At 44.0% G+C, this 24076-nt stretch overlaps 1 protein-coding gene across 2 annotated transcripts; it reads left to right on the forward strand.

The window, feature by feature from the left end:
- The first annotated feature begins 2822 nt into the window (after positions 1-2822).
- Positions 2823-23682, forward strand: sv2ca (synaptic vesicle glycoprotein 2Ca). 2 transcript variants are annotated; one of them, XM_039002622.1, is made up of 12 exons: positions 2823-3429; positions 11279-11459; positions 13332-13483; positions 17544-17677; positions 18506-18595; positions 19240-19350; positions 19471-19559; positions 20046-20210; positions 22055-22188; positions 22411-22617; positions 23159-23318; positions 23468-23682. In XM_039002622.1, exons 1-12 carry the CDS (start codon positions 2823-2825, stop codon positions 23649-23651), a joined length of 2214 nt encoding a protein of 737 aa, XP_038858550.1. In that variant the 3' UTR covers positions 23652-23682. The 2 variants fall into 2 exon arrangements, with proteins under 2 accessions (XP_038858550.1, XP_038858558.1); XM_039002630.1 differs by lacking the exon at positions 22411-22617.
- The last annotated feature ends 394 nt before the right edge of the window (positions 23683-24076 follow it).

Raw genomic sequence — 24076 nt, forward strand, 5'->3', positions numbered from 1 at the left:
CACATTTTGCACACTCGGTAGGAAGGTACATAGAGCCTAGTTTGGTGAAATGCCTTACCTACTGTATACAGTTAGGGCAATTAGATATGTTTGAAGGAGACTAGGTAGAGGTTTGGAGTGATAACTAGTTAGTTAGTTTGACAGGTGGATACGAGGGGATGGTGGAGGGAGAGGTTGAATGGAAGGGTGTAAATGAACAGAAGAAAGTAGTGCGAGGTATAATGGATAGAAAAGGGGAATAGGGCAGGGGAGTGATAGACAAATCAGATGTGAGGAGAGGGATGTAGGAGTGGTATGATAGATGGCAGTGAGACTGCCCCTGTTGGTCTGGCTGTCTGTGCTGTCTCGGTCTCGTCAGTGGTGGTCAGGTGAGGTGGACTGTGAGGGCCTTGGTATGCACACATGTCTTCACTGATCCTCATCACCACTGACAGGGAGGCTTGGACTCTGCTCCACAGACTCTCTGACAGACAGATGCTGGACACACACACACACACACACACACACACACACACACACACACACACACACACACACACACACACACACACACACACACACACACACACACACATAACCCACTGTGTGTGTGTGTGTGTGTGTGTGTGTGTGTGTGTGTGTGTGTGTGTGTGTGTGTGTGTGTGTGTGTGTGTGTGTGTGTGTGTGTGTGTGTGTGTGTGTGTGTGATCAGTGTGTGTGTGTGTGTGAGAGAGAGAGTGCATGAGAGAGTGTGCGTCTGTGTGTGTGAGTGTTTGTGTGCTTGCTTACTTTGCATTTAGAGGCGCTTGTGTATGTGTGACCACCCAACTCATGACCTGCATGAAACACTAGGACGCGTCAATGTCTTGAGAGTCTGTCAGGAGTCTTGACAAGCCACTGGCAGTGCCTGACTCTGAGTTCACATAAGACAAGCATTAAAAGTGCAAGCTTCGCTGTCAAGATAAACTGCAGAATGGGCTCCAATAGGAGTGTAGCACAGTATAGCAGGGGGGTTGAGAGAGACAGGTTTGCATATTAAATCTCTGAAGATGGTTATTTAACTTCACCTAACCTGAGTGTCCTCTGTAATACAGCTCAGCGATGTTCATCAAACTAAGGTTCTCTGCAAAAAAAAGGATCCCAATAATGAGAACGACAAAGCAGTAACACAGAGAACCCTGTACTAGTCACAATGATGAATAACACAGGCAATATGACCAGTACATAGAAAAGGAGAGTTGGTCTTAACTGCAGAAGCCAGCCAATGAGACAGAAGGGATTAGCAGAGTCACCTTGAATCAGCGGTGTCATTCTGCCCAGTAAAATTGTATAATGGGAGCTGGAGCCTGGGAGGTGATTTGTGGCCTCCTGACAGAGCTTCAGTGTTCATTAGGCCCTATGGAGAGCAGCTCAGAGACACACTGAACGGATGCAGAGATACACACACCCACACTTGTTAATCAAAAATACAAAAAAATATAACATTTCAGCACTTATAATCTTACAAAATAAGGACACACCTCTCAGTCTCTACCAGAATCAAAGCCTTCTTCCATTGGACAATTGCTTGACAGTTCCCAATTAACTTCTTTCTTCCCTCCAATCAGCAATGTATATTTTATGCAGCTGTAGTATGAAAGAGTTCAGCCAGGGCGATTAAGTCAATCTGTGATATACTGTAGGTCTTGGTTTACACTTTGATCATTCACAATGAATCACTCCAGGGTTATGTTGGGGTCACACTCCTGCCTGCTAACCTAATGTAGCAGGCGTAAAGGAAACACCTGAACGGCAATTCTTTCTTTCTGATCCTGACGAGAGGGGAGGTTCTCTTCTGCACTATTCAACCAATACAGTAAATGTGGAGGAGGAGTTAAGATGGAGTGTTGCGTTGTTAACGTCCAAAAGCGGAAGTCACGTCACAGGCTCTCTTTCCATTTCCCCTGAAAACCGGATGCATCCGGTTGTTTCCACTCTGCTGAGGGTGCCCTCTTGCCAACCCAGGCCTCCTCTGACTGGGAGGGTTTCCCCCTGCCCATTGTGTGTCCTAATTCATGTGTATGAAATCAGTGACATTGCCAAATCAATTTCCTTCGAACACACAGTGTGTGTGTGTGTTTGTACATTATGCTGGTGACACAGAGGCCATTTGCCTTCAGTGTTTCCCGTGGATCCTCCTCATGCATGGATTTAAGGATGACACTACGGTTCCGCTTGGGTCACCACACCTGCTCTTATATACCAGCGCTTTATTTAAAGACAAATACATTTTTTCCAGAACCTTGATCATGAGTCAGCATATTTCCTGTCTCTGTTTAAGACCTGAGACTGAAGGAGACTCATGAAATATAGAACAGGGGAGCTCTCCTGTAAATGTAATATACTTCATGAATATAAACTGTGTAATACGGCCAAAGCCATTTTCTTTACATCACTCAAGGAAATTATTAAAGGGGAAAGTGGCAGGCAGGCAGGACAGCGAGTGAATGTTTAAGAGAGTTAGCTGTCAGTGCTGTTTTTCTGCAACACCTGTTTGTCTGGTTATGAATGCAGCTGTCGAAACTTCACGAGTTATTCACCTTATCTGACTGGAACTTCTCTCTCTCTTTTGCTCTTTCTCTCCCACCCCCTCTCTCTCTAGCTTCCACAGCTTGATCAATGAACACCACAGCCAGTGAGGGTAACTTCCTGTGGTGACTGCAGACTTCAGGGTTTTCCCTGTTGAATCTCCAGACCCACCACTCTGATCTGCTCCCAAACCTCTCTGCCGGATTCCATCCATCTCCCTCCAACCTCTTCCTACCCCCCTGTACTCCCACCCCTGAATGTCCATCAGAGCTAAAATGGACGACAGCAACGAAAACAGGACTTCCTTAGTGAAGGGGGCCAAGGACATCGCCAAGGAGGCCAAGCGGCACGCTGTGAAAAAGGTCAACAAGGTCATGGACAGCACCACAGACGAGTACTCCCAGCGCAAATACAGCCGTTTCGAGGACGAGGTGGACGAGGGGGACGACTTTTACCGTAACCCTCCCAGGCAGGACGGAGGCTACAATGACAACGACCAGGCCAGTGATGCCAGCGACGCCACAGAGGGCCATGATGACGAAGATGAGATCTACGAAGGGGAGTACCAGGGAATCCCAGCGGCCGGAGACAGGCGGGCCAGGGAGGGGCAGGTGGCTCTGGGGCAGCCCGTCACAGACAGCCTGAAAGACCGTAAGGAGCTGGAGCAGGAGAGGCAGGCGGACGAGGAGGAACTCGCCCAGCAGTATGAGCTGATCATCCAGGAGTGTGGCCACGGCAGGTTCCAGTGGCAGCTGTTCCTGGTGCTGGGCCTGGCCCTCATGTCAGATGGGGTGGAGGTGTTCGTGGTGGGGTTTGTTCTACCCAGCGCCGAGACGGACATGTGTGCTCTGGGTGGCTCCAACTCCAGATCTGGATGGCTAGGTAAGCAGTTAGGGGGGTGTGTGTGTGTGTGTGTGTGTGTGTGTGTGTGTGTGTGTGTGTGTGTGTGTGTGTGTGTGTGTGTGTGTGTGTGTGTGTGTGTGTGTGTGTGTGTGTGTGTGTGTCTGTGTGTGTGTGTGTGTGTGTTTAAAACATGAGTGCTTAGCAGTTTCTGTAAGCTTCTGTAAGATCACAACAGGATTAAATTACTGTTGTCCACAGAGTACCGTGTAACGGTACGTTGGTTTCTGTGTCCTTGTTGAGGGACTAGTTTTCCCAATGTGTTCACTTGGAGTCACACTAGTCCAGATGGCTGCAGGTCTGTAATCCATCACTATCGAGTCTGACATGACATGTGTGTCCAGGGGCTGCCTGTGTTAATGTCATACTGTAAAAACATAGAATCAGTCAGCCCTCCACCCCCTGCACAGTGAGACATGGCACAACTACTTCCACTGCTCCATGCTCTGCTTACCCTTATTCATGTTCTCTCTCTCTCTCTCTCTCTCTCTCTCTCTCTCTCTCCCTCCCTCCCTCCCTCCCTCCCTCCCTCCCTCCCCAGATGAGGTGACTCAGGCTGAAGGGGATTGTGTTTGTGTATTGTGGAGTTACTTTGACCTTGTTGGAGTCTAATGTGATCATCATCAAAATCAAATCAAATCAAGTTTATTTTATATAGCCCTTCGTACATCAGCTAATATCTCAAAGTGCTGTACAGAAACCCAGCCTAAAACCCCAAACAGCAAGCAATGCAGGTGTAGAAGCACGGTGGCTAGGAAAAACTCCCTAGAAAGGCCAAAACCTAGGAAGAAACCTAGAGAGGAACCAGGCTATGAGGGGTGGCCAGTCCTCTTCTGGCTGTGCCGGGTGGAGATTATAACAGAACATGGCCAAGATGTTCAAAATGTTCATAAGTGACAAGCATGGTCAAATAATAATCAGGAATAAATGTCAGTTGGCTTTTCATAGCCGATCATTAAGAGTTGAAAACAGCAGGTCTGGGACAGGTAGGGGTTCCATAACCGCAGGCAGAACAGTTGAAACTGGAATAGCAGCAAGGCCAGATGGACTGGGGACAGCAAGGAGTCATCATGCCCGGTAGTCCTGACGTATGGTCCTAGGGCTCAGGTCCTCCGAGAGAGAGAAAGAAAGAGAGAAGGAGAGAATTAGAGAGAGCCAAGATTTTCAAAATGTTCATAAATGACAAGCATGGTCAAATAATAATCAGGAATAAATGTCAGTTGGCTTTTCATAGCCGATCATTAAGAGTTGAAAGCAGCAGGTCTGGGACAGGTCTGGGACATCAGATGTGTCTCTTTTCATTTAGTTTTGTCATTTTTCTTTTTCAGAGCGGGGTTAGAGCTACAGAAATATTCAAATAAATCCGCCCGCGGGAGGACGGGATACACATCTGTGCATTTTGTATACAAACAACACAGGTGTCAGTGCTTCGTTGGTTAGTTAGTTCAACCTGAGTTTACTTAGTTGTTTCCATGCAGACCCATCGCAGGGAAACATGAATAACATCCAAGAGATTGAGGCTTTGCATCGCAAGCTGGTCAAACTGAGCCCAGTGTAACAGGATAATACAAAATGAAAAATTCAATGAAATCAATCGGATTAAATTACAGAATAAAATGTGTACCTAACAGGATCCCACAGGAATCTTAACTGCTGCATGGGAACGATGGAGGAATGAGAAAGCACCTCACCGTATCACTTTCCACCTCCTCTGTTTTCTTCCCTTTCTCTTTCTGTAACTCTCTTTCCCTTTCCTTTCTTAGTCTCTTTCTCCTTTGTTATCCCTCCTCTTTTTTGTCTCCTTCATTCTCTCTTTACATCTCTCCCTCCTTCCTCCTTTTTAACACTTCCTTTCTCCCATCCCTATCCCCCCCCCTCTCTCTCTCTCTCTCCCTGTCTCTCTCTCCCTCCCTCCCCCTGTCTCTCTCTCTGTATATGGTAGCCAGCTGGCAGGCTGTGAGTATCTGCGTGGTCCAGGCCAGGGGCAGCTGAGCATGGCTAAACTGCAGTGAGATCGCAGTGCCACTGCAGAGATTACACTACCCGCTGCTACCGCAGAGAGAGTGTGTGTGGTAGAGGGCTGTGGGGTGGGAGAGCGTGTGTGTGTGTGTGTGTGGGGGGGGGGGGGGCTCTCTTATCGAGCACTCATAGTATCAAAATACTTCACGCCTATCTGGTCATTACCCTTGATGCAAGGGAGCTTAGAAGCATTACTTAGCTGAATGAGTCATCCCATTGTGCTTGCACCCCTGGGCCCAAGATAAGTATAATTTCATAAAGATTTCATTGAAATCTTTGCTACCCCCACCAACCAAATATATGACAAAGAGACCCAATCTTTTTTTCTGCAGAGGTGGTGGTTTTCTTACGGCAAAAGAGGGGGCACGAATCCCATCAAGCCTGACATGATCTGGTACAAATATGATTACACGCTGCTCAGTGTAAAGGAGCTGAACAGAAGCGAGGAGAGGAGGGGAAAAGGAGAGTGGAGGAGAGGAGAGGAAAGATATAGGAAAGAATAGGAGGACACAAGCAGAAAAAGAAGAGCGGGGAGAGATCAGCACAGTGAGAAAGAAAGCAGACAGGAAATGAAAGAAGATCAGAAGAGAGGAGAGGAGAAAAGAGACGAGAGGATTGGTAAAGAGAGAGTATGAAAACAGTAAAAAATACAAATAAAAGGAAACCACCAGACCGTTGTTTACAGTGACAGAATTAGCTTCAGACAGGCACGCCGTACTCCCCAATATGCAGTATGAACAGAACAGGGCAAGCGTTTTGTGTGGCGCTGAAACAGTTTACCCCTCTAAGAGTGACGAGCATCAAAGCGTGAAATCGGAAAAGAGACCATGATGCAGCTGAGCGCTCTCACTACTCTTAGGGGGCTCCTTAGGATCTGACAGCACAAAAAACACCACCACCATGCCCCCCCCCCCTCTCTCTCTTCACTTCCTCTCATACACTCTTTCTCTGAACTCTGTTTCCTCTCTTTTGCTTTATCTCTCACTCTCTTATTCTTCACTCCTTTCCTCTTTTTCCGAACTTCTCTCCCTCGTTCTCCTCTCACTATGCTAATTTTTTCTGCCATTTTCTATTTGTTTACATCCTTTTCCTTCACCTTCTCCATCTGCCCTTTTCTCCTCCCCATTACAATTTATTTGATTATCTCTCTCTTTTTGCCCTTGATGGTCAAGTTTACAAGAGCTGCTGAATCATGATACTTGACTGGGTGTATGTGTGTGTGTGTTTTGCCGCACTGTTCAGCTCCAGCACCTTTCCCTTTAGGGTTTGTGTGTTGGTGCGTGTCTGACTGTTTGTTGAACATTTCCCTGTTTTGGAGATGTGTTTTGACATATCTGTGATCTATGTGAGTGCTTTGGGATAGAGAGTTCTGATGCAGGGTGTTTTTTATGGGACGATGTGGAGTTTCGTTGCCATGAGGTTAACCTGTCCAAATTCAAATACTGTATATTCTCTTCACTTTTGGGACCAGAGGCATACCACCCTGCATCCCACTGCTGGCTTGCCTCAGAAGCTAAACAGCGTTGGTCCTGGCTACAGATAATGGGGAGCACTGAGCCACTCTGGCAAACGGGCTGTCTGTTTCTAACCTAGCCTTAACTGAGGGGTGAATGTCTATTTGGTCATATCTATTCCTGTATGTCATTTAGTCTAGCAGTACTTTATTTAGTAACCATGTGTAATGTGTGTGGAACGAACATTCCTAAATGCACTAGTATCATACTTCTTAGAAAGTGTGGCCAACCCTGTTTCACCACCAGATGCTCTGTCCACTGCTGCTTCCTTCTGCAGAACAGTTTGTGCAGCGTAATAATTGCTTGGGTTCTACAGGAGCAAACTAGCGCCTAGCAAAGTGCCTGGTCATAACAAGAGTAGCAGGGGACTATAGTCTGTAGACTAGAAGCTGCACAGTTAAAGAGAAATATCTTGTCTGAAGTCATACAGCTTTTATGGGTACTTGTGTGTCTGAAAAGCATATAGAGGATACTAGCATATAAATATAGGTTTTGCACAATCAGTACAGCACTCAACCATGTGTAGCTGGCTAAATGCTTCTAGACAGTTGGTGAATGGGACGCTAGAGTATTTCAACATAGTGATACTGTAGATGTCTTTCCCCCATGATTCACGTTATTTCCTGGCGCCAGTGCTGAGATAATCAAACCCTCAGATGCTGTGCAGTAAAACACACAACAATCAATACATGAATGAGGTATTCGGACGTCCTCTAGGGGCTATTAGACAGTATGATCATGGTTCAACTGTTTTACTGTTTTATAAGATATCTGGCATCCTAGGCTCCTTTCTCTCTTTTTGAGACAAAAGGGTTATTTGTGGGGGGAAAGGGTTATTCCTAGAACCATAAAGGGTTCCCTTATGGGTAGGGCTGGGAATTTCTAGGGACCTCACCATACGATATTATCACAATACTTAGGTGCCGATACGATATGTATTGCGATTCTCACGATTCTAGTATTACAATTAGATACCGTGATTTTATTGCAATTTGATGTTCCAAACATATTACATATATATCTGCTGCAGCCTCCTGAGTGGCGCAGTGGTCTAAGGCACTGCATCGCAGTTGCTAGCTGTGCAACTAGAGATCCTGGTTCGAGTCCAGGCTCTGTCGCAGCCGGCTGCGACCGGGAGACTCATGGGGCGGCGCACAATTGGCCCAGCGTCATCCGTGTTAGAGGAGGATTTGGCCGGCAGAGATGTCCTTGTCCCATTGCTCTCTATCGACTCCTGTGGGCACAATGCACGCTGACACGGTCGCCAGGTGTACGGTGTTTCCTCCGACACATTGGTGTGGCTGGCTTCTGGGTTAAGCGGGCATTGTGTCAAGAAGCATTGTGGCTTGTTGGGTCGTGTTTCGGAGGACGCATGGCTCTCGACCTTTGCCTCTCCCGAGTCCGTACGGGAGTTGCAGCGATGAGACAAGACTGTAACTACCAATCGGATACCACGAAATTGGGGAGAAAAAGGGGTAAAAGTAAAAAATTATAATAATAAAAAAATCATATGTCTGCTGCAGAGAGATGAGAGAGCATGAGAATAAAAGTGCTGAAAACATGTTGGCTCACTATTTAAAAAGAAGATGGAGAGAAAGCTATATGATGCAGGTACAGCCGACTAGCGCTAGCTAACGCCTAGCAAAAAAATAAATATATATATTTTTTTACAAATCAATACTTGGAGTCAAAGTATCAATATAATATTGTCCAAAAAACATACAGCAATATGTAACTGTATAGATGTGTTCCACCATCACTACAGAAGGGGACAAGCTGAAGTACCCTCTCTAAAATGTATTAAAAAATCTATGGTCCTAGTGCATGTGTAACACAAATGTCTGTTTGTCAAATGGAAATCTAAGGCCTAGAAAACAGTGTGGGGAAAAGTATGGGCAGTATTTGATATATCACTATTATTTGTGTTGTCCCTTTTGTCAGGAAGAGGTCAAGGAGTATGCTGTCATCCTAATGCCTTGGATTCAGGGCTGTATCAAGATGGCCGAATTGCTTGCTGACTCTCCCCAAATCCTAATCTCAACCATTAGATCATAAAAAAGGACCTCAGATCAGCGACTATGGCCAAGTGTTAATGACCCCAGTTTGACCCCTGAAGTAAGAGAGTTAAGTCAGATCCCCATCTATCCACAACAGTGGGGAGATGAGATCTGAATGAGGTGTATCTTGTTATACCCTGAATTGCAATTATTTGGACCAGACGTCATTGCTTCAGGCTAAATTATATCACACCATGTGTAATCAGAATATGGCCTAATCTATCTGCAATCTGTTCTTTATTGTCATAGCGACTGAAATGTAAAATACAAATGACAGTGCTTTTGTAATGAGAGAGCTATCCCTTGGACGCCATTTCCTGTTTACTCGTCGGTTTATCTGTTTATATGGCGGTTTCTTATTATATAAAAAATATATATTTAGATGGTGTCTGAGTCCTCTTAAGGAATCATGTTTGATGCGAAAGTCTCTTGACCAGGACTTCACAGCATTCATTCTATCAATGCATGAAATAATTCAATCCTAGAAAGATTCAAAATGGACTGGTAGGCCATAGCAGGACAATGACTAAAGGTGGATACTGTTTAGACTTGAGAAGATGAACATCTTCCTGAGATTAGAGAGCAGCAGGGTACAGGAACAGTACTTTGACATTAATAATAGAGAAGGATATCTCATAGTGTTCCAAGACCATGATCAGCAGTGGGTGAAATTGATGCAGAGATAAAGTCACCCAGTACAGTGCCTTCAGAAAGTATTCACACCCCTTGACTTTTCCCACATTTTGATGTGTTACAGCCTGAATTTAAAATGGATTACATTGAGATGTTGTGTCACTTATACACACAAAACCCCATAATGTCAAAGTGGAATTATGTTTTTCGAAATGTTTAAAAATCTATTAAAAATGAAATGCTGAAATGTCTCGAGTCAATAAGTATTCAACCATTTTGTTATGGCAAGCCTAAATAAGTTCAGGAGTAAAAATGTGCTTAACAAGTCACATAATCAGTTGCATGGACTCACTCTGTGTGCAATAATAGTGTTATTTTTCAATGACTGCCCCATATCTATACCCCACATATACAATCATCTGTAAGGTCCCTCAGTCGAGCAGTGAATTTCAAGGACAGATTCAACAACAAAGACCAGGGAGGTTTTCTTATGGTTCGCAAAGAAGGGCACTGTATTACTGGGCACATTCTTCATCCCATTGATTCATGTCACACTAGTGGGTCCAGGTTTATTCCTTCTGTGTTTACTCATCACATCACAGTGGGATTGAGAATGGGTTGTGTTTTACTGTACGGACTTCATCCCTCAACTCTTACTTATATTGTATAACTCCTTATCATTCTGCCCGGTAACAGGAATTTAATAGTTCTCGGTGAAAGTATTTATGAAGTGTTCTCTTGGGATGTGCAAATAATTGAACACAAAACTGAAAGAAAAGTTGAATCTACAGTATAATTTGGGTTATGATTTGGGCAGTAAGGCAAGAGAGATCCTTTGTTATTCCTGCATGAGATAAAGGTTTTAACAGTCAAAAGATGAGCAGGATTTATCAAGTTGTTATTCTACCAAGACATCTCCACTCTCAGGAGAAGTGGAATTTATTACACAAAAACAGAGTCATTCAACAGATTTGGTGATAACATGTTCTTATTGATGTATGATAATCAGCACTAATGGGCCTTAATGCCGCTCCATACTTTACTGTGACAATTTTATACCCTTCACTTTAGCAGCTAGAGCCCACGGAGGGGCCATAAATCCTAATAGTTCAGTCCCAAATGGCACCCTGTTCCCTAGATAGTGCACTACTTTTGACCAGAGCACTATGGGTCCTGGTCAAAAGTAGTGCATTAGAAAGGGAATAGGGTGCCATTTAGGAAGCACACAATGTCTCCTGGCAGGGATATGATGTCAGGTAGAGAGGGACTAGAGGTGATTATGACATTGCATATTAAAATAGCATGGGATATATATATATATATATATTTAAAAAAATATTTAACAGTAATGCCCACTGTGTTCTGCTGAAGACAATGTGAATCCACCATTAAGATTAGCTTTATCCACCAGTAAACAATTCTTATCTACACAGTCAAATTCACACAATATTTGTTGGTTTGTTTGAAGGTTCGAGGACAATTGGTTTGAGCATTGCTTTGTGCTGTGCAAATAGATATGGTATAAATCTGAAATATCTCGCTGTCTCTCTGTCTCGGTCTCTATCTATCTCTGTCTGTCTGTCTCTCTCTCTCTCTCTCTCTCTGCAGGCAGTATTGTGTACCTGGGGATGATGGTGGGGGCGTTCTTCTGGGGGGGCATGTCGGACAAGGTGGGCCGCAGACAGTGTCTGCTCATCTGCATGTGTGTGAACGGCTTCTTCGCCTTCCTGTCCTCCTTCGTTCAGGGTTACGGCATCTTCCTGTTCTGCCGCATGATCGCAGGCTTTGGGTGAGTGTCTGACTGGGGTTACAATGGCAAGCAACATCAATGTGTTATTTGTCTTAAATAATGGGGTACTGAATTATCATAATAATCCACACTAAACAAACAATTAGAAAAGTGAATTACAAATGATACTGGAGATTAAAAAATGTATTGTGAGTTGTGACATGAACAGTAGAGTAATGACAACGGACTCAGTTTGTTCCAATTTATATAGCTAGCTCCAACCATGATGAGTCCTTTCAAGTCCTTCATCAAATGGCCCTGCAGTTCTACGTCGTTAACGCCTTAATTCCCATAGAGACTGCTTTTCACAGTAGATTCATTAATTCATTAATTCATTATCTTTTGTTGTAAATAATCTGTTTTGGTTTCTTGAATGAATATCTAGTTGTAGACCCCTCTGTTAACATAGACTAACTCTGATATTTCACCCACATAACCCCTAGAGGTTTTACTCACTCCTATCTATATTCATAATAATAATGTGTGACTAGTAGTGAATGTGTCAACCACTCTCCTGTCAGTATGGCAGTATGCTCCTAACATCCATCATGAAAGTCTTTAGGTTAGACCAACTAGGCTGTGTCAGTGATAACAGGGGATTTACTGTCATATATTTACTGTAATATAGGGGCTTAAAACCTTGTTTCATTCATTCATTGATGTGAGCCTTTGTAAACACGTTTGTGCGTCTTCTACTTGGAGTGGATTAATGATTTTAACATTGCTGGTAAAATGCTTTACAAGTCTCAAAAACAAAACAATTAGCACAAAAGAATTCCCCTCATTCGTCAAATTAATTTGAAAAAGTTCAAGCAAAAAGTGCACAAGAATTCTAAAAGCAATATCTCAACAAACAACATTCAGTCCTTTCTTTCGGTCTTGCACTCGCTGATTCTGGTGTCTCATTCAATCAGATGTGTTTTTGTCAAGGTTTCCCCTGGCTTGCCAAATCCTAGGGATGTTTCCTTAGCCATCACCGTCGTCATGCCACACTGGCTTTTGGTAAGCCTTTAGTGAAAGGCTCTGTGACAAATGATTGTCTGAAATGTGCTTCTGGGGCATTTAAAGGCAGCCTTATGATGGACAAGTGACATTTGATTTGGAAACTACTGTACTAGCGCTGTACGACCATCCTGATCTCGCGAGCTTACATTCTATTTCGCTACGCAATGAAACGAAACAAAAGCGCAGCAGTCAGGATAGTGGAGCAGGCTACTACTTTACAGCACCATTTCAAAATGTCCATATTGTTATTCACTGGCTGCATGGCCTCTAGCCTCACATGTCTAGCAATGTAAGAACAGAGCATTGATTTATAGAGAGAAAATATTGGAGGGGTGTAACGGTCCCTGTCAAAAGCTAATTTACTAATTGCCTCCCGCCCCTCTCCCCAGAGGGACTCAATGTAATTGAAAAGGCTTGCCAGCCAAACTGCCTTCTGTTCGAGTCATGGACGACTGGCTCCAAGCCTAATGGTTAACTGGAAAGCCAAGGAAATGCCCTTTTGGCAAAGTTGTCTTATTTTGAGGAAAATTGTTAGAGTGTTTGTTTCTATTGTCTACTTTTACAGTAGTAAAAACTGTTCCAGCTGCGTCACATCTGAACAATACAAAAGGTTCCTCAGAGAAAATAAAGGCCCCACAAAATATTTTTTTTAAATAACAAAAAAACAACAGCTTTTTGTTGTTGTTGCAGCAATGTACTATAGATATAGTTCATTTTCATGGGTCAACTAATTTGCAGGTGTTAAGAAAATGTAACCTTCCGCATAATCCGTGAGACTCTACTCGTTGTCCTATGGCATATCATCTTCTGGTGCATTGCGCCACCAAGTAATTAAGCAACTCATTGTCCTGTCCTTGTCTCCTTCAGAACAGGGGGGGTTGTACCCATCGTCTTCTCCTTATTTGCGGAGGTGCTGTCCAGAGAGAAGAGAGGGGAGCACCTGAGCTGGCTCTGCATGTTCTGGATGATTGGCGAGATCTATGCTTCAGCCATGGCCTGGGCCATTATACCACACTACGGTAAGTAGTATACTGTTATACCACGTTAACGCACTACGGTGACTCACCCGGACTAGTTCACACTCACACAGGTGGAATGAACACATCATAGGCATTTTAGTAACAAAACCTTGGTTAGATGGTTATGATGCCCCTGAATGTGGTATAATATTTTGACATTGTATTGTTTACAAAGTAAAAACAAATCAAAAAATGGGACACAATGTTAAAACTTTCTGCACAAATCCAGGTTAGCAGAGTATAACCAGCGGATGTGAACGTTTAGCTGTGACCGTGGGTGAAGGTGCCAGTTTGCCCTGCTGGCGCGTCAACTAAGTGGCTGCAGACTGGGAGAGGGACAGTTCAAGTGATTAATGTAGGCCTGGAAACCACGGGGATACACATACAGGCACACATAGGGATATTTAAAGGATGAAGGCGTAACGGTGGGAGATAGGAGACTGTGATTTACGACTGCTACACTGGAAATAAGCTGCACTCATCAATAAAGAAAAGGGAAAGGCTTGAAAATGGGCTTTCCTCTCTCTCTCTTCCTCACACTATATCAATCTCTCCCACCACCCGTCTCTCTGTCTGAGCCTATTTCTCTCTGCTCATCTTCTCTTTCCCTTTCTTTCTGTCCCTCTCTTTCCTCCCCCTCTTTCACTGTCTCCCAATGTCTCTTCCAACCACCTCTTACTGGCCCTCCCTCCCTGTCCCTCCTCTCCTTTTCTCTGTCTGGGGATGTTCTTCTTGATCAAGCATAATTAGCTTTTTCTTCTTGCTCTAACCTAATGGGACAAAGCTACAGCTATCCATGATTTATGGTCGAGCTGTGTTTTAGCCCAGCCGTGGGTGACGTCAGTGAGAGGCTTCATGGAGGATATTTCACTGTGCCGGCCGTGCTGAGCCACTGAAACCCCTGTTTGTACAAATAGTGACTGCACTGTAGACATTGAAGGCAATGATACCTGAAACAGTTGGGGTTCATTTAAGATTTCAGATCATTGAGCTGCTTTTAGGAAAATCCACAGTTTCTCTTTATTGTGCAGAAGCTATAGAGGAGGGCTACACACACACACACACACACACACACACACACACACACACACACACACACACACACACACACACACACACACACACACACACACACACACACACACACACACACACACACACACACACACACACACACACACACACAATCTGATAAACCTAGTGAGTCTCACTGAGAAAGCTCTGCTGTCAGGTCTGCAGATATCCCTTTGAAGGCTTGGTAGTAAACCCACTCTGCTCTCATTCTTTCTGACACACACTCTCTCTTTACTCTCTCACTCTTCCTCTCTCCATATCCTCTCTCTTTCTATCCTTTATCTCCCCCTTATCTCCCTCCCCCCTTTATCTCCCCCCCCCCCCCCCCCCCCCGCCCCCCCTCCCTCTCTCTCTGAGCGTGCCTTGCATACTCCAGCACTTTTGGGAGATTTTTATGTTCTCTCCAACTGCCGCAGTGCCCGCCAACAGCGATGTGGCTGAGGAGCCTGAGGTGTAGTCTTTTGTCTCATACAGAAACAGATAATGATGGATTACCACACATCTACCACCTCATTAGTGTTTAATACTCCATTAAAGTTCTTTATATACCTCCTCACTTGTCTTCAACGCTCTGCAGCTCCTAATGTCTTCTAAAGCCTCATGACAAAGACACAGATGGAGACTACAGGAGCCTGAATCAGCCGGCAGAGATCTCCGTCATACTGCAGCCTTTAGTTACACTACTAGGAGTCTCTCTCTCTCTCTCTCCCTCCATCCATCCATCCACTTAGTCAATTATGTACATAATCCCAGTAATGGCATTTTCAATGGCAAAAACACTAACCCTCCGGGGCTGACAGCACAGCTATATCCCCATAGACAAGGCAATCACTGCAGCACATCAAATCTTACACACACACACTAATACATTACCATCAGCATACATGTGTCATGTTAACACACGCACACACACACACACACACGTGCAAGCACGCACAGACACACAGAGTTCATGCATTCACACCAACACACACATGCACGAGACCCTGAATGTAAGGAATTGAGATTGCCTACATGGTAGTCACTGGGAATCCTTGGCATCCTCCCACACACACCTACAGGACAGTGTCATTACTCAGCACACAACCACAGTAACACCCCAGCAGTTCTATACATTAACGCTTACAAACACGGTGTGTGGATGACTCTGATGCACGCACAAAATGATGTACAGCCCCACAACCGCCATACACGGGTGGTTTGAGAGAGATGATCTGTGTATGACAACCTTTCTTCAAGTCTGGCTTTATTTCCACAGTGGTTGATAAGCGGTGGTATCAATCTGCCATTAGATTCATTTCTAGCAGTAATTTCCTTGCATTAATATGAACAGTATTGATGGATAATGGGGTTATTCCTTTAAATCGTGTTAAAAAGAAAAGGGCCTGATCCAGAGGGAGAGACGTGGGAGGTCACGACTAACATCCCTCTTCTCCCTCCTTCCCCAAATAGGAACAGGGAACATAAGCACACACACACACACACACACACACACATTGCATTATCCCTCTTACACTAATGTACACTCCCACACACTGAAGAACAGTCATTTTCAGTAAAAACGAGATAAGGAGAACAAAAATATACCTCTTCATTGTTTTGGATATGCCCTGTTCCTGTAGTTCTCAGCTACAGTGTTTATAGTGTACATACCGCATGTGGATTTGTATTAATTCTGTGTCCATTATGTTGTCTGTCTGTATATCTTGCTTAACGTCTGTCTGTATATCCTGCTTATCATCTGTCTGTATATCCTGTTTATCGTCTGTCTGTAAATCCTGTTTATTGTGGCGGCACCACAAATTCCTGTACATACAAATCTATTTGGCGAATAAAGATTTTACTTTCTCGATGTTCCATCAAATTTTCACAGAATGTATGAAACACATTTAAGGCTTTGAAGGGTTCTACTGTGCCTAAGGGAAAGCACCATGAAATTACAGTGCTGTACATGGGTAGCTCAGTGTTGAGGCTAAGATTATTTACATGGCTGTGTACTATTACAATGATTAAGGATAGATATAATTGAAGGCTTTAGCAACCGTTTCCAGCTCGAGGACATAATTAGTCCGGCATGTTCCTTTCCTATGGCAAAGGTGCATAAAGATGGAGGAATTCAGATATGACATTGTTTTTAGCACGACCCACAGAGTTCTTAAACTACGGTGCGCCACATGGTCCAATGTGCCAGTAAATCAGCACAATCTAATTTTTCGTTTTTTCAAATTGGAGCCGTCTTGGAGCTAGAATTGGAATCATGTATACTGTGATAATGCCAATACAAAAAAAGAGTAACGTAGAGCAATGTACAATAAGGCGAACATAGCAAATTAGGCATTTGTGGTAAGTACATAGGGGCCGCCATCTTTATGCACCTTCGCTGTTGAATAGTCCAGAAAATGACTTTAGAATGTGCTGAGATAAGTGTCATTTAGAGAGGGGAATTGGAAATTGATTGTGTGTGCGTGCGTGTGTTTGTGTATGTGAGAATACGTGTGTGTGTGTGTGTGTGTATGTGTGTGTATGCGTATGTGTGTTGCTGCTATGAAGATGAATCGGACATAGTCTCTACCTGTGGGATGAGATCAGGTACAACATGATTTAACTTAAATGTAATTTCTTTCTTTCTTTCCTTCCTTCCTTTATTTGTTTGCTTTGTGTGTTGCACTTTCCTCTGTGTGTGGTCTTCTGGAATATACCCCATAGAAATTGTGCAAATAGAACAGACGTCACATCACCAAGGGAAGCAACAATCAGTTGCCCACAAGTAGCTTAAAAGACCCACTCCTGTGACATTTTTTAACTACTATGAACGGAGACCAAAAACAAGCTAAATACTGTATGAATTGAAAAATCGAAGCTCCCTCTTTTGAGAATTTGACCATTATGTAAAATATGCTGATGTGTTCTCTTGTGTCTGATTGTTTGATGATGTATTGTGTGTGATTGGTTGCTGATGGGTTCTCTTGTGTGTGATTGGTTGCAGGCTGGAGTTTCAGTATGGGTTCTGCCTACCAGTTCCACAGTTGGAGAGTGTTTGTGGTCGTCTGCGCCCTGCCCTGCGTTTGTGCTGTCGTGGCTCTCACTTTCATGCCCGAGAGCCCCAGGTTTTACCTGGAGGTAAAGTGTTATGGGAAATGGGGTTTTAGGGAGAATGTCTGCCCCTCACAGACTATGTCAGTGTGTGTGTGCATGGATGGTCAGCTTTTCAATTCAATAGTTCCAGTTCTGAACAGTATAGGCAAGTATAGGCAACTAATAGAATGTAGACCAATCCCAGATAGGCATATAGCCTAGTTAATTGGTTATTTAAGTCTGATGATAGTGCAAGGATTGGTTATCATTAACCTAGGGCCCTATAGCAGCTTAGGTCCCTATAGCATCTATTTCCTCAGAAAACCATTGAAGAGGGTACATTATCCTAGGTTACTATAATGCTTAAGTGTTTTCATGACAGTGGGTGCTGAGGAGTATTTTTTTAATAATAAAGTATCATTTTTTTGTTTTTGCTCAGTCTGATTGGGTGGGCCTGGCAGGGCCTGGCTTCCCAGTGGGTGGGCCTGTGTCCACCCAGGCCCACACATGACTATGCCCCTGGTTCATGAAAGTTGGAAATGCTTTGTTCTTCAACAGAAAGGCCTATGAGGCAAACAGTTAGTCAGCCTAAAGCTTCAGCAGCAGAGGCCTGGGCTACACATGGCACGCCATTTTGCATGTTTTGTCGAAGATGGCAAATAATAAGCTAATAATAAGCTAACGTCTGTGACAGTAGGTTACGCCTGTTACTGTAGGAGAATTACACTTTGAAGTAAAATGAGTCATCATTGTCGTGACTCCTGTCATCTCAGCCCATCTCCTCCCTGTGTGAGCATGGCTGTCACGGAGGAGCGCTCCCGGTTCTCTCTCCGTTAATCCCGTTAATTCCCCCCCGTTTCTCACTCCTGTCAGGTGGGGAAGCACGACGAGGCTTGGATGATCCTCAAGCAGATCCATGACACCAACATGCGAGCGCGTGGGCAGCCGGAGAAAGTCTTCACCGTGAGTATTTTCCCGCCTCGGCTCTTGCTTTGTTCACACAGTAAAAAAACGAAGGCTTATAACCACCAGCGCTGCGACATGTTTAAATATGTGCCGAGGATCATATCTATGATATGAAAAGGTTTTGAAAGGTATTTTGTGTCATTCAAATACGCAATGCCCGAGGCGCGCCTGGAAACAGCACCCCAGTCAATCTACATTTAGAGCTTTTAATTTGGTGTCAGATTTCCTGTCTCTGGAAGTGAACTAAAGCCCTTGCAAATCTCATGATACATCTGTAGCCTATATTTTCAGATGCAGGTTTTTGCTGCTAATGCAATAGCATAAGGGCTTAATCAATCTTGAATTGCAAAACTTGCCTATCAATTTGCAGAGCCTACCTTTTTTCATGGGAAAATCTAATTGCAATGCAGAATAGTTGTTGATACGGTAAGAGAACCAGGTAAATTCCAATTCCTCGGTGCTGCCAGGGCCCGTGTTTTCTTGTACCACCCAGGGATATCCAATGAATGGACCACAGCCACAGACCACCTTCCAGTTACATTTCTCCACCAGCAGTAGCCTACAAGAAAGAAACAGCATAAACATTACTTTTGATGTAATTATGTTATTAAAAACTCAATTTCCCATAATTCCCATCCCAGGTGAACAGAATCAAGATCCCCAAGCATTTGGATGAGCTGGTGGAGATGAAATCAGAGTCGGGGAACCCAGTCTCCAAGGCCCTCTTCAGGTCCAAGACAGAGCTATGTGGGGTGGGTTTTCTCTGCCTCTCCTGCTGTTGGCTCGCTAGATGGCCATGTTAGAAGCAGCATTATCCTGCACTGCACTCTCACAAATCATTATTGATGTGTCTCTCTTGTTTCTCCACACAGATCTGGGTTAACTTTATGAAGTGTTTCGACTACCCTCTGAAAGAAAGCACTATCAAGCTAGCTATTGTTTGGTTTACGCTGTCATTTGGGTAAGCTTTTTATTGTAATGACTCCCACTCCCTCCCTCTCTCCTGATAGAAAGTTCTGGTTCTTAATTTAGAGATGTAGGAGTCAGAATAGGCTAACTTCTTTCGTCAGGAAATGCATAGACTTTTGCGCTTGCAGCCACATTGCATTTCTGTCAGCTGTCCAACGTGGTAGCAGAGGTCGCAGCTCACTGCTCTCAGGAGAACTACTGAATCAATATACTTTCATTGGCCTCTCCTCTCAGTGTGACAGGATGGGAATTCAAGCAGCCTGAGAAGAAAAGAACACTCCTGGAAACCCAACTGAAACAGTGTATTCTACCCCTATAGTTCCAATACATTTCAACTGGCTCCTATGTATAAACATGGATTTCTTTCTATTTGTTAACCTATATCCACTAAAGTGACTCCCTACGCCAAATTCCCTGTGGTACGTACATAACCTAACCTTTATGTTGGTGACGACACTGTGTGTGTCTGTGGATCCAGGTACTACGGCCTGTCTGTGTGGTTCCCTGACGTCATCAAGCACCTCCAGGCAGATGACTACGCCTCCAAGGTGAAGATCCACAGCAACGAACGCATCGAGGACTTCACCTTCAATTTCACCATGGAGAACCAGATCCACACCAATGGTGTCTTCATCAACGACAGGTAGGGAAGAAAGAGAAAACTCTTCCACATTACAGTTTCTTACAATCACTTTGGCACTCATTCCGGAACCTTGATGTAATTTTTCAAAACTCTAGACACAAAACTCACAACCAATGGTCAAAATGCAAATTTTTCAAAACTCTAGACACAAAACTCACAACCAATGGTCAAAATGCAAATTTTTCAAAACTCTAACGCTTTTCCCAATTGCTTGGATACAATACACATAAAGCTAAGATCATTTGTTCATTGAACTCAAATCACCTGTTCAAAATGACACAACTTAACATCAAAGTATTACCATTTCAAAATGCAATTCACACATTACATCTGAAATGACTGTCTATTCATTTCATTACAATGATCTAACTATCAACTGATACAACTGCTCAAAATGATAAGTAACTGTTGCATTACTCTTAATGCATAGTTTTATGGAAACTGACGAACAATATTCCATGTTTAGATCATGAAAGTTTCAGGATAACGAGATCCATTGACACCAATTACCGTGGAACATGAACCAACTGGACTACATTATCTATGGATGTAATATTTAATCATCATTCTTTATCAGACACTGTTTCAATGGTCCCATGTACCACTTTTCCAGACCATGTTTTCAGATTTGACATTACTGTACACTCACCGGCCACTTATCTAGTACTGGGTAGGACCCCCTTTTGCCTCCACAACAGCCTGAATTATTCACGGTGTTGTACGTTAAGAGATGCCCTTCTGCACCACTGTTTTAAACAGCTGTTATTTGAGCATTTGTGGCCTTTCTGTTAGCTTGAATAAGTCTAGACATTCTCCTCTGACCTCTCTCATTAACAAGGTGTTTTGCCCACAGAACTGCCGCTCACTGAATGTGTTTTGTTTATCGCACCATTCTCTGTAAACTCTAGAGACTGTAGTGCGTAAAAATCCCAGGAAGGCAGCTGTTTCTGAGATGCTGGAATCACCATGTGTGGCATCAACAATCATACCCACGGTCAGTTGCTTAGATCACGCATCTTGCCCGTTCTAATGTTTGGTCGAACAACATCTAAAGCTCTCTACTCTATATACTCTATATATTGAGTTGCAGGCAGCCACATGATTCACTGTTCGAATGTAACCTTCCTTGATGAGCTAAATCAGGTCTGTAGAGCTGATGGCATGACCTATGTCATTGCGTTTTTTTGTAGCAAAAATAATTTGCTACAAAAAAAGAAAAAACAGTTAAAGGTCAACTGCAGTGTTCCTCACCTGGCTTACTGTAAAAAGCTAAACAAAAGATTGATTACTGTACTTCTATATTTCCATCAACCCTGTCTTGTGGATTTGGCCACAGGTTCTCATCCACATCACAATGGATGTTTTCATTAGCCAAACATCTTGGGAAGAATCTTCGGGCATGGCAAATTCGGGCCTGACACTGGTCTTCCGTGATGTCATTGCATGCGTCCTCCATGGCCTGGAGAAGGGTGGCTTGTTCATGAGGGCGCCTATCATATACCTTCCACCTTCATGTTGAGAAAAATTCCTCAACCACAAGGTTCTGAAATTAGTGCCAAAGTGATTGTTAAAAACTGTAATGATGGACAAGCGGTTATAACCTCATCCTCAATGAAAATGGGACTGATGTACTAAAATGGAGTATGGATGGAAATGTGAGTCATTACTATGGCGCTTTTATATTCATCTGGCATGTTTTATCTGCTTTGTCTATGTCAACTAGATGAGATGAATCAACGTTAAATACAGAATAGCCAAGGATTTCTCTGTAAAATGAACATGACATGTAGGCATTAGTAACTAACCATGTCCACACATACACTTTCCTCTGTTGAACCTTCCAGATTTGTTAATATGAAGTTGAAGTCCATCACCTTCATTGACTCAACCTTCCGTAACTGCTACTTTGACGACGTGACGTCGGTGGGATCCTACTTCCGGAACTGTACCTTCATCGAGCCGTTCTTCTACAACACTGGTAAGACAGACAAACAGAACCAGAAAGAGAACAGTGGCATTTCTGGGCCACCGTGAAGAATCTAGAAGGATCTTTGTCAGGCTTGACCTGTTCTCCTTTCTTTCATACTTCCTTTTTTGTAAAGATCTAGTTTCGATGGGCTGAAAAATGTTTGCTAGGTATTGTCCTTTCTCAGCTCTAGTCCTGTCTCAGTCATGCCTATATTCCTGTTTGTGATGGCAGACATCGATGACTCCAAACTGATAGATGGCACAGAGGTGATCAACAGCACGTTTCACCACAACAAGACGGGCTGTCAGATGACATTTGACGACGACTACAGCGCCTACTGGGTCTACTTCATCAATTTCCTTGGAACTCTGGCTGTTCTGCCCGGCAACATCGTCTCGGCACTGCTCATGGATAAAATCGGACGCCTTTCCATGTTAGGTATGTACGGGGATAGTGTGCATAGTGCTTTCGGAGGGCTAACTTTGTTATGAGCATGACTGTATCAGGTTGTTCAAATTAAAAAGGATGTGGTGTGTGCGTGTGTGTGTGTGTGTGTGTGTGTGTGTGTGTGTGTGTGTGTGCCTGCCTGTGTGTGTGTGTCTGCGTCTGTGTGTGTGTCTGCGTTTGCGTCTGTATGCCTGCGTCTGTGTGTGCCTGCGTCTGTGTGTGTGCGTGTCTGTGTGTGTGTGTGTTCCTGCGTCTGTGTGTGTTTGCGTCTATGTGCGTGTGTGTCTGCGTCTGTGTGTGTGTATGTGCGTCTGTGTGTCTGTGTGTGTGTGTCTGCGTCTGTGTGTGTGTGTGTCTGTGTGCCTGCGTCTGTGTGTGCCTGCGTCTGTGTGTGCGCGTCTGTGTGTGTGTGTTCCTGCGTCTGTGTGTGTTTGCGTCTGTGTGTGTGTGTGTTCCTGCGTCTGTGTGTGTGTGTGTGTGTGTGTGTGTGTCTGCGTCTGTGTGTGTTTGCTTCTGTGTGTGTGTGGTACAGGTGGCTCCATGGTTCTGTCAGGGATCAGTTGTTTCTTCCTGTGGTTCGGCACCAGTGAGTCGATGATGATCTTCATGCTGTGCCTTTACAACGGCCTGAGCATATCAGCCTGGAACTCACTGGACGTGGTCACCACAGAGTCCTTCCCTACAGATAGAAGGTATAGTTAGCAAGAAAATATAAATGATCCATTCCTATCTGCAACAACAACAAGCATGAACAAACACACAAACATACATATAAAACTCATGTAAATCACTAAAAGACTTTCTAATCCCTCCCCCCTCTCTCTCTCTCTGTGTGTGTCAGAGGGACAGGTTTTGGGTTCTGTAACGCCTTGTGTAAGCTGGCTGCAGTGTTGGGAAACCTGATCTTTGGTTCTCTGGTTGGCATCACCAAGTCCATCCCCATCCTCCTGGCCTCATCTGTGCTGGTGTGTGGAGGCCTGGTGGGGCTCCGGCTGCCTGATACCAGGGCCAACGTACTCATGTAGCCCCAGGAAGGACCACCTGACCTGTGGAAGACTTGGGCCAAACCTGGTGCAAAGGGTTTGCTTCAAACATGTCCTATGGATGTTTGAGATTTGATTTGCTTATTGCCACTTGTGGTCTCAAAGGGAGTTCAATTGCATAACCCCCCACCCCCACCCCATATCGCTACGAAACAGTATATCTACTTTCACTTTATCAATTTATGTATGTACAAGACACAACCCAAGCTCCAGACCATCTGCACAATTCCCTGGTGTCAAAGGGAAACTCCTATTTATTGTTGAATGTAATATTTGGGGATATCACAACGCCCCTTCCAGGATGGAATGATGTCACTCAATATTTTCATGTTATTTCATCATGATATAATCATAATAGTTAGTGGGGTAGATATTTTAGTGAAGCTTGTGGTGAGCATTGTTCAGGG

This window comes from Salvelinus namaycush, chromosome 1, assembly GCF_016432855.1.
Source record: "Salvelinus namaycush isolate Seneca chromosome 1, SaNama_1.0, whole genome shotgun sequence".
Taxonomy (NCBI): domain Eukaryota; kingdom Metazoa; phylum Chordata; class Actinopteri; order Salmoniformes; family Salmonidae; genus Salvelinus; species Salvelinus namaycush.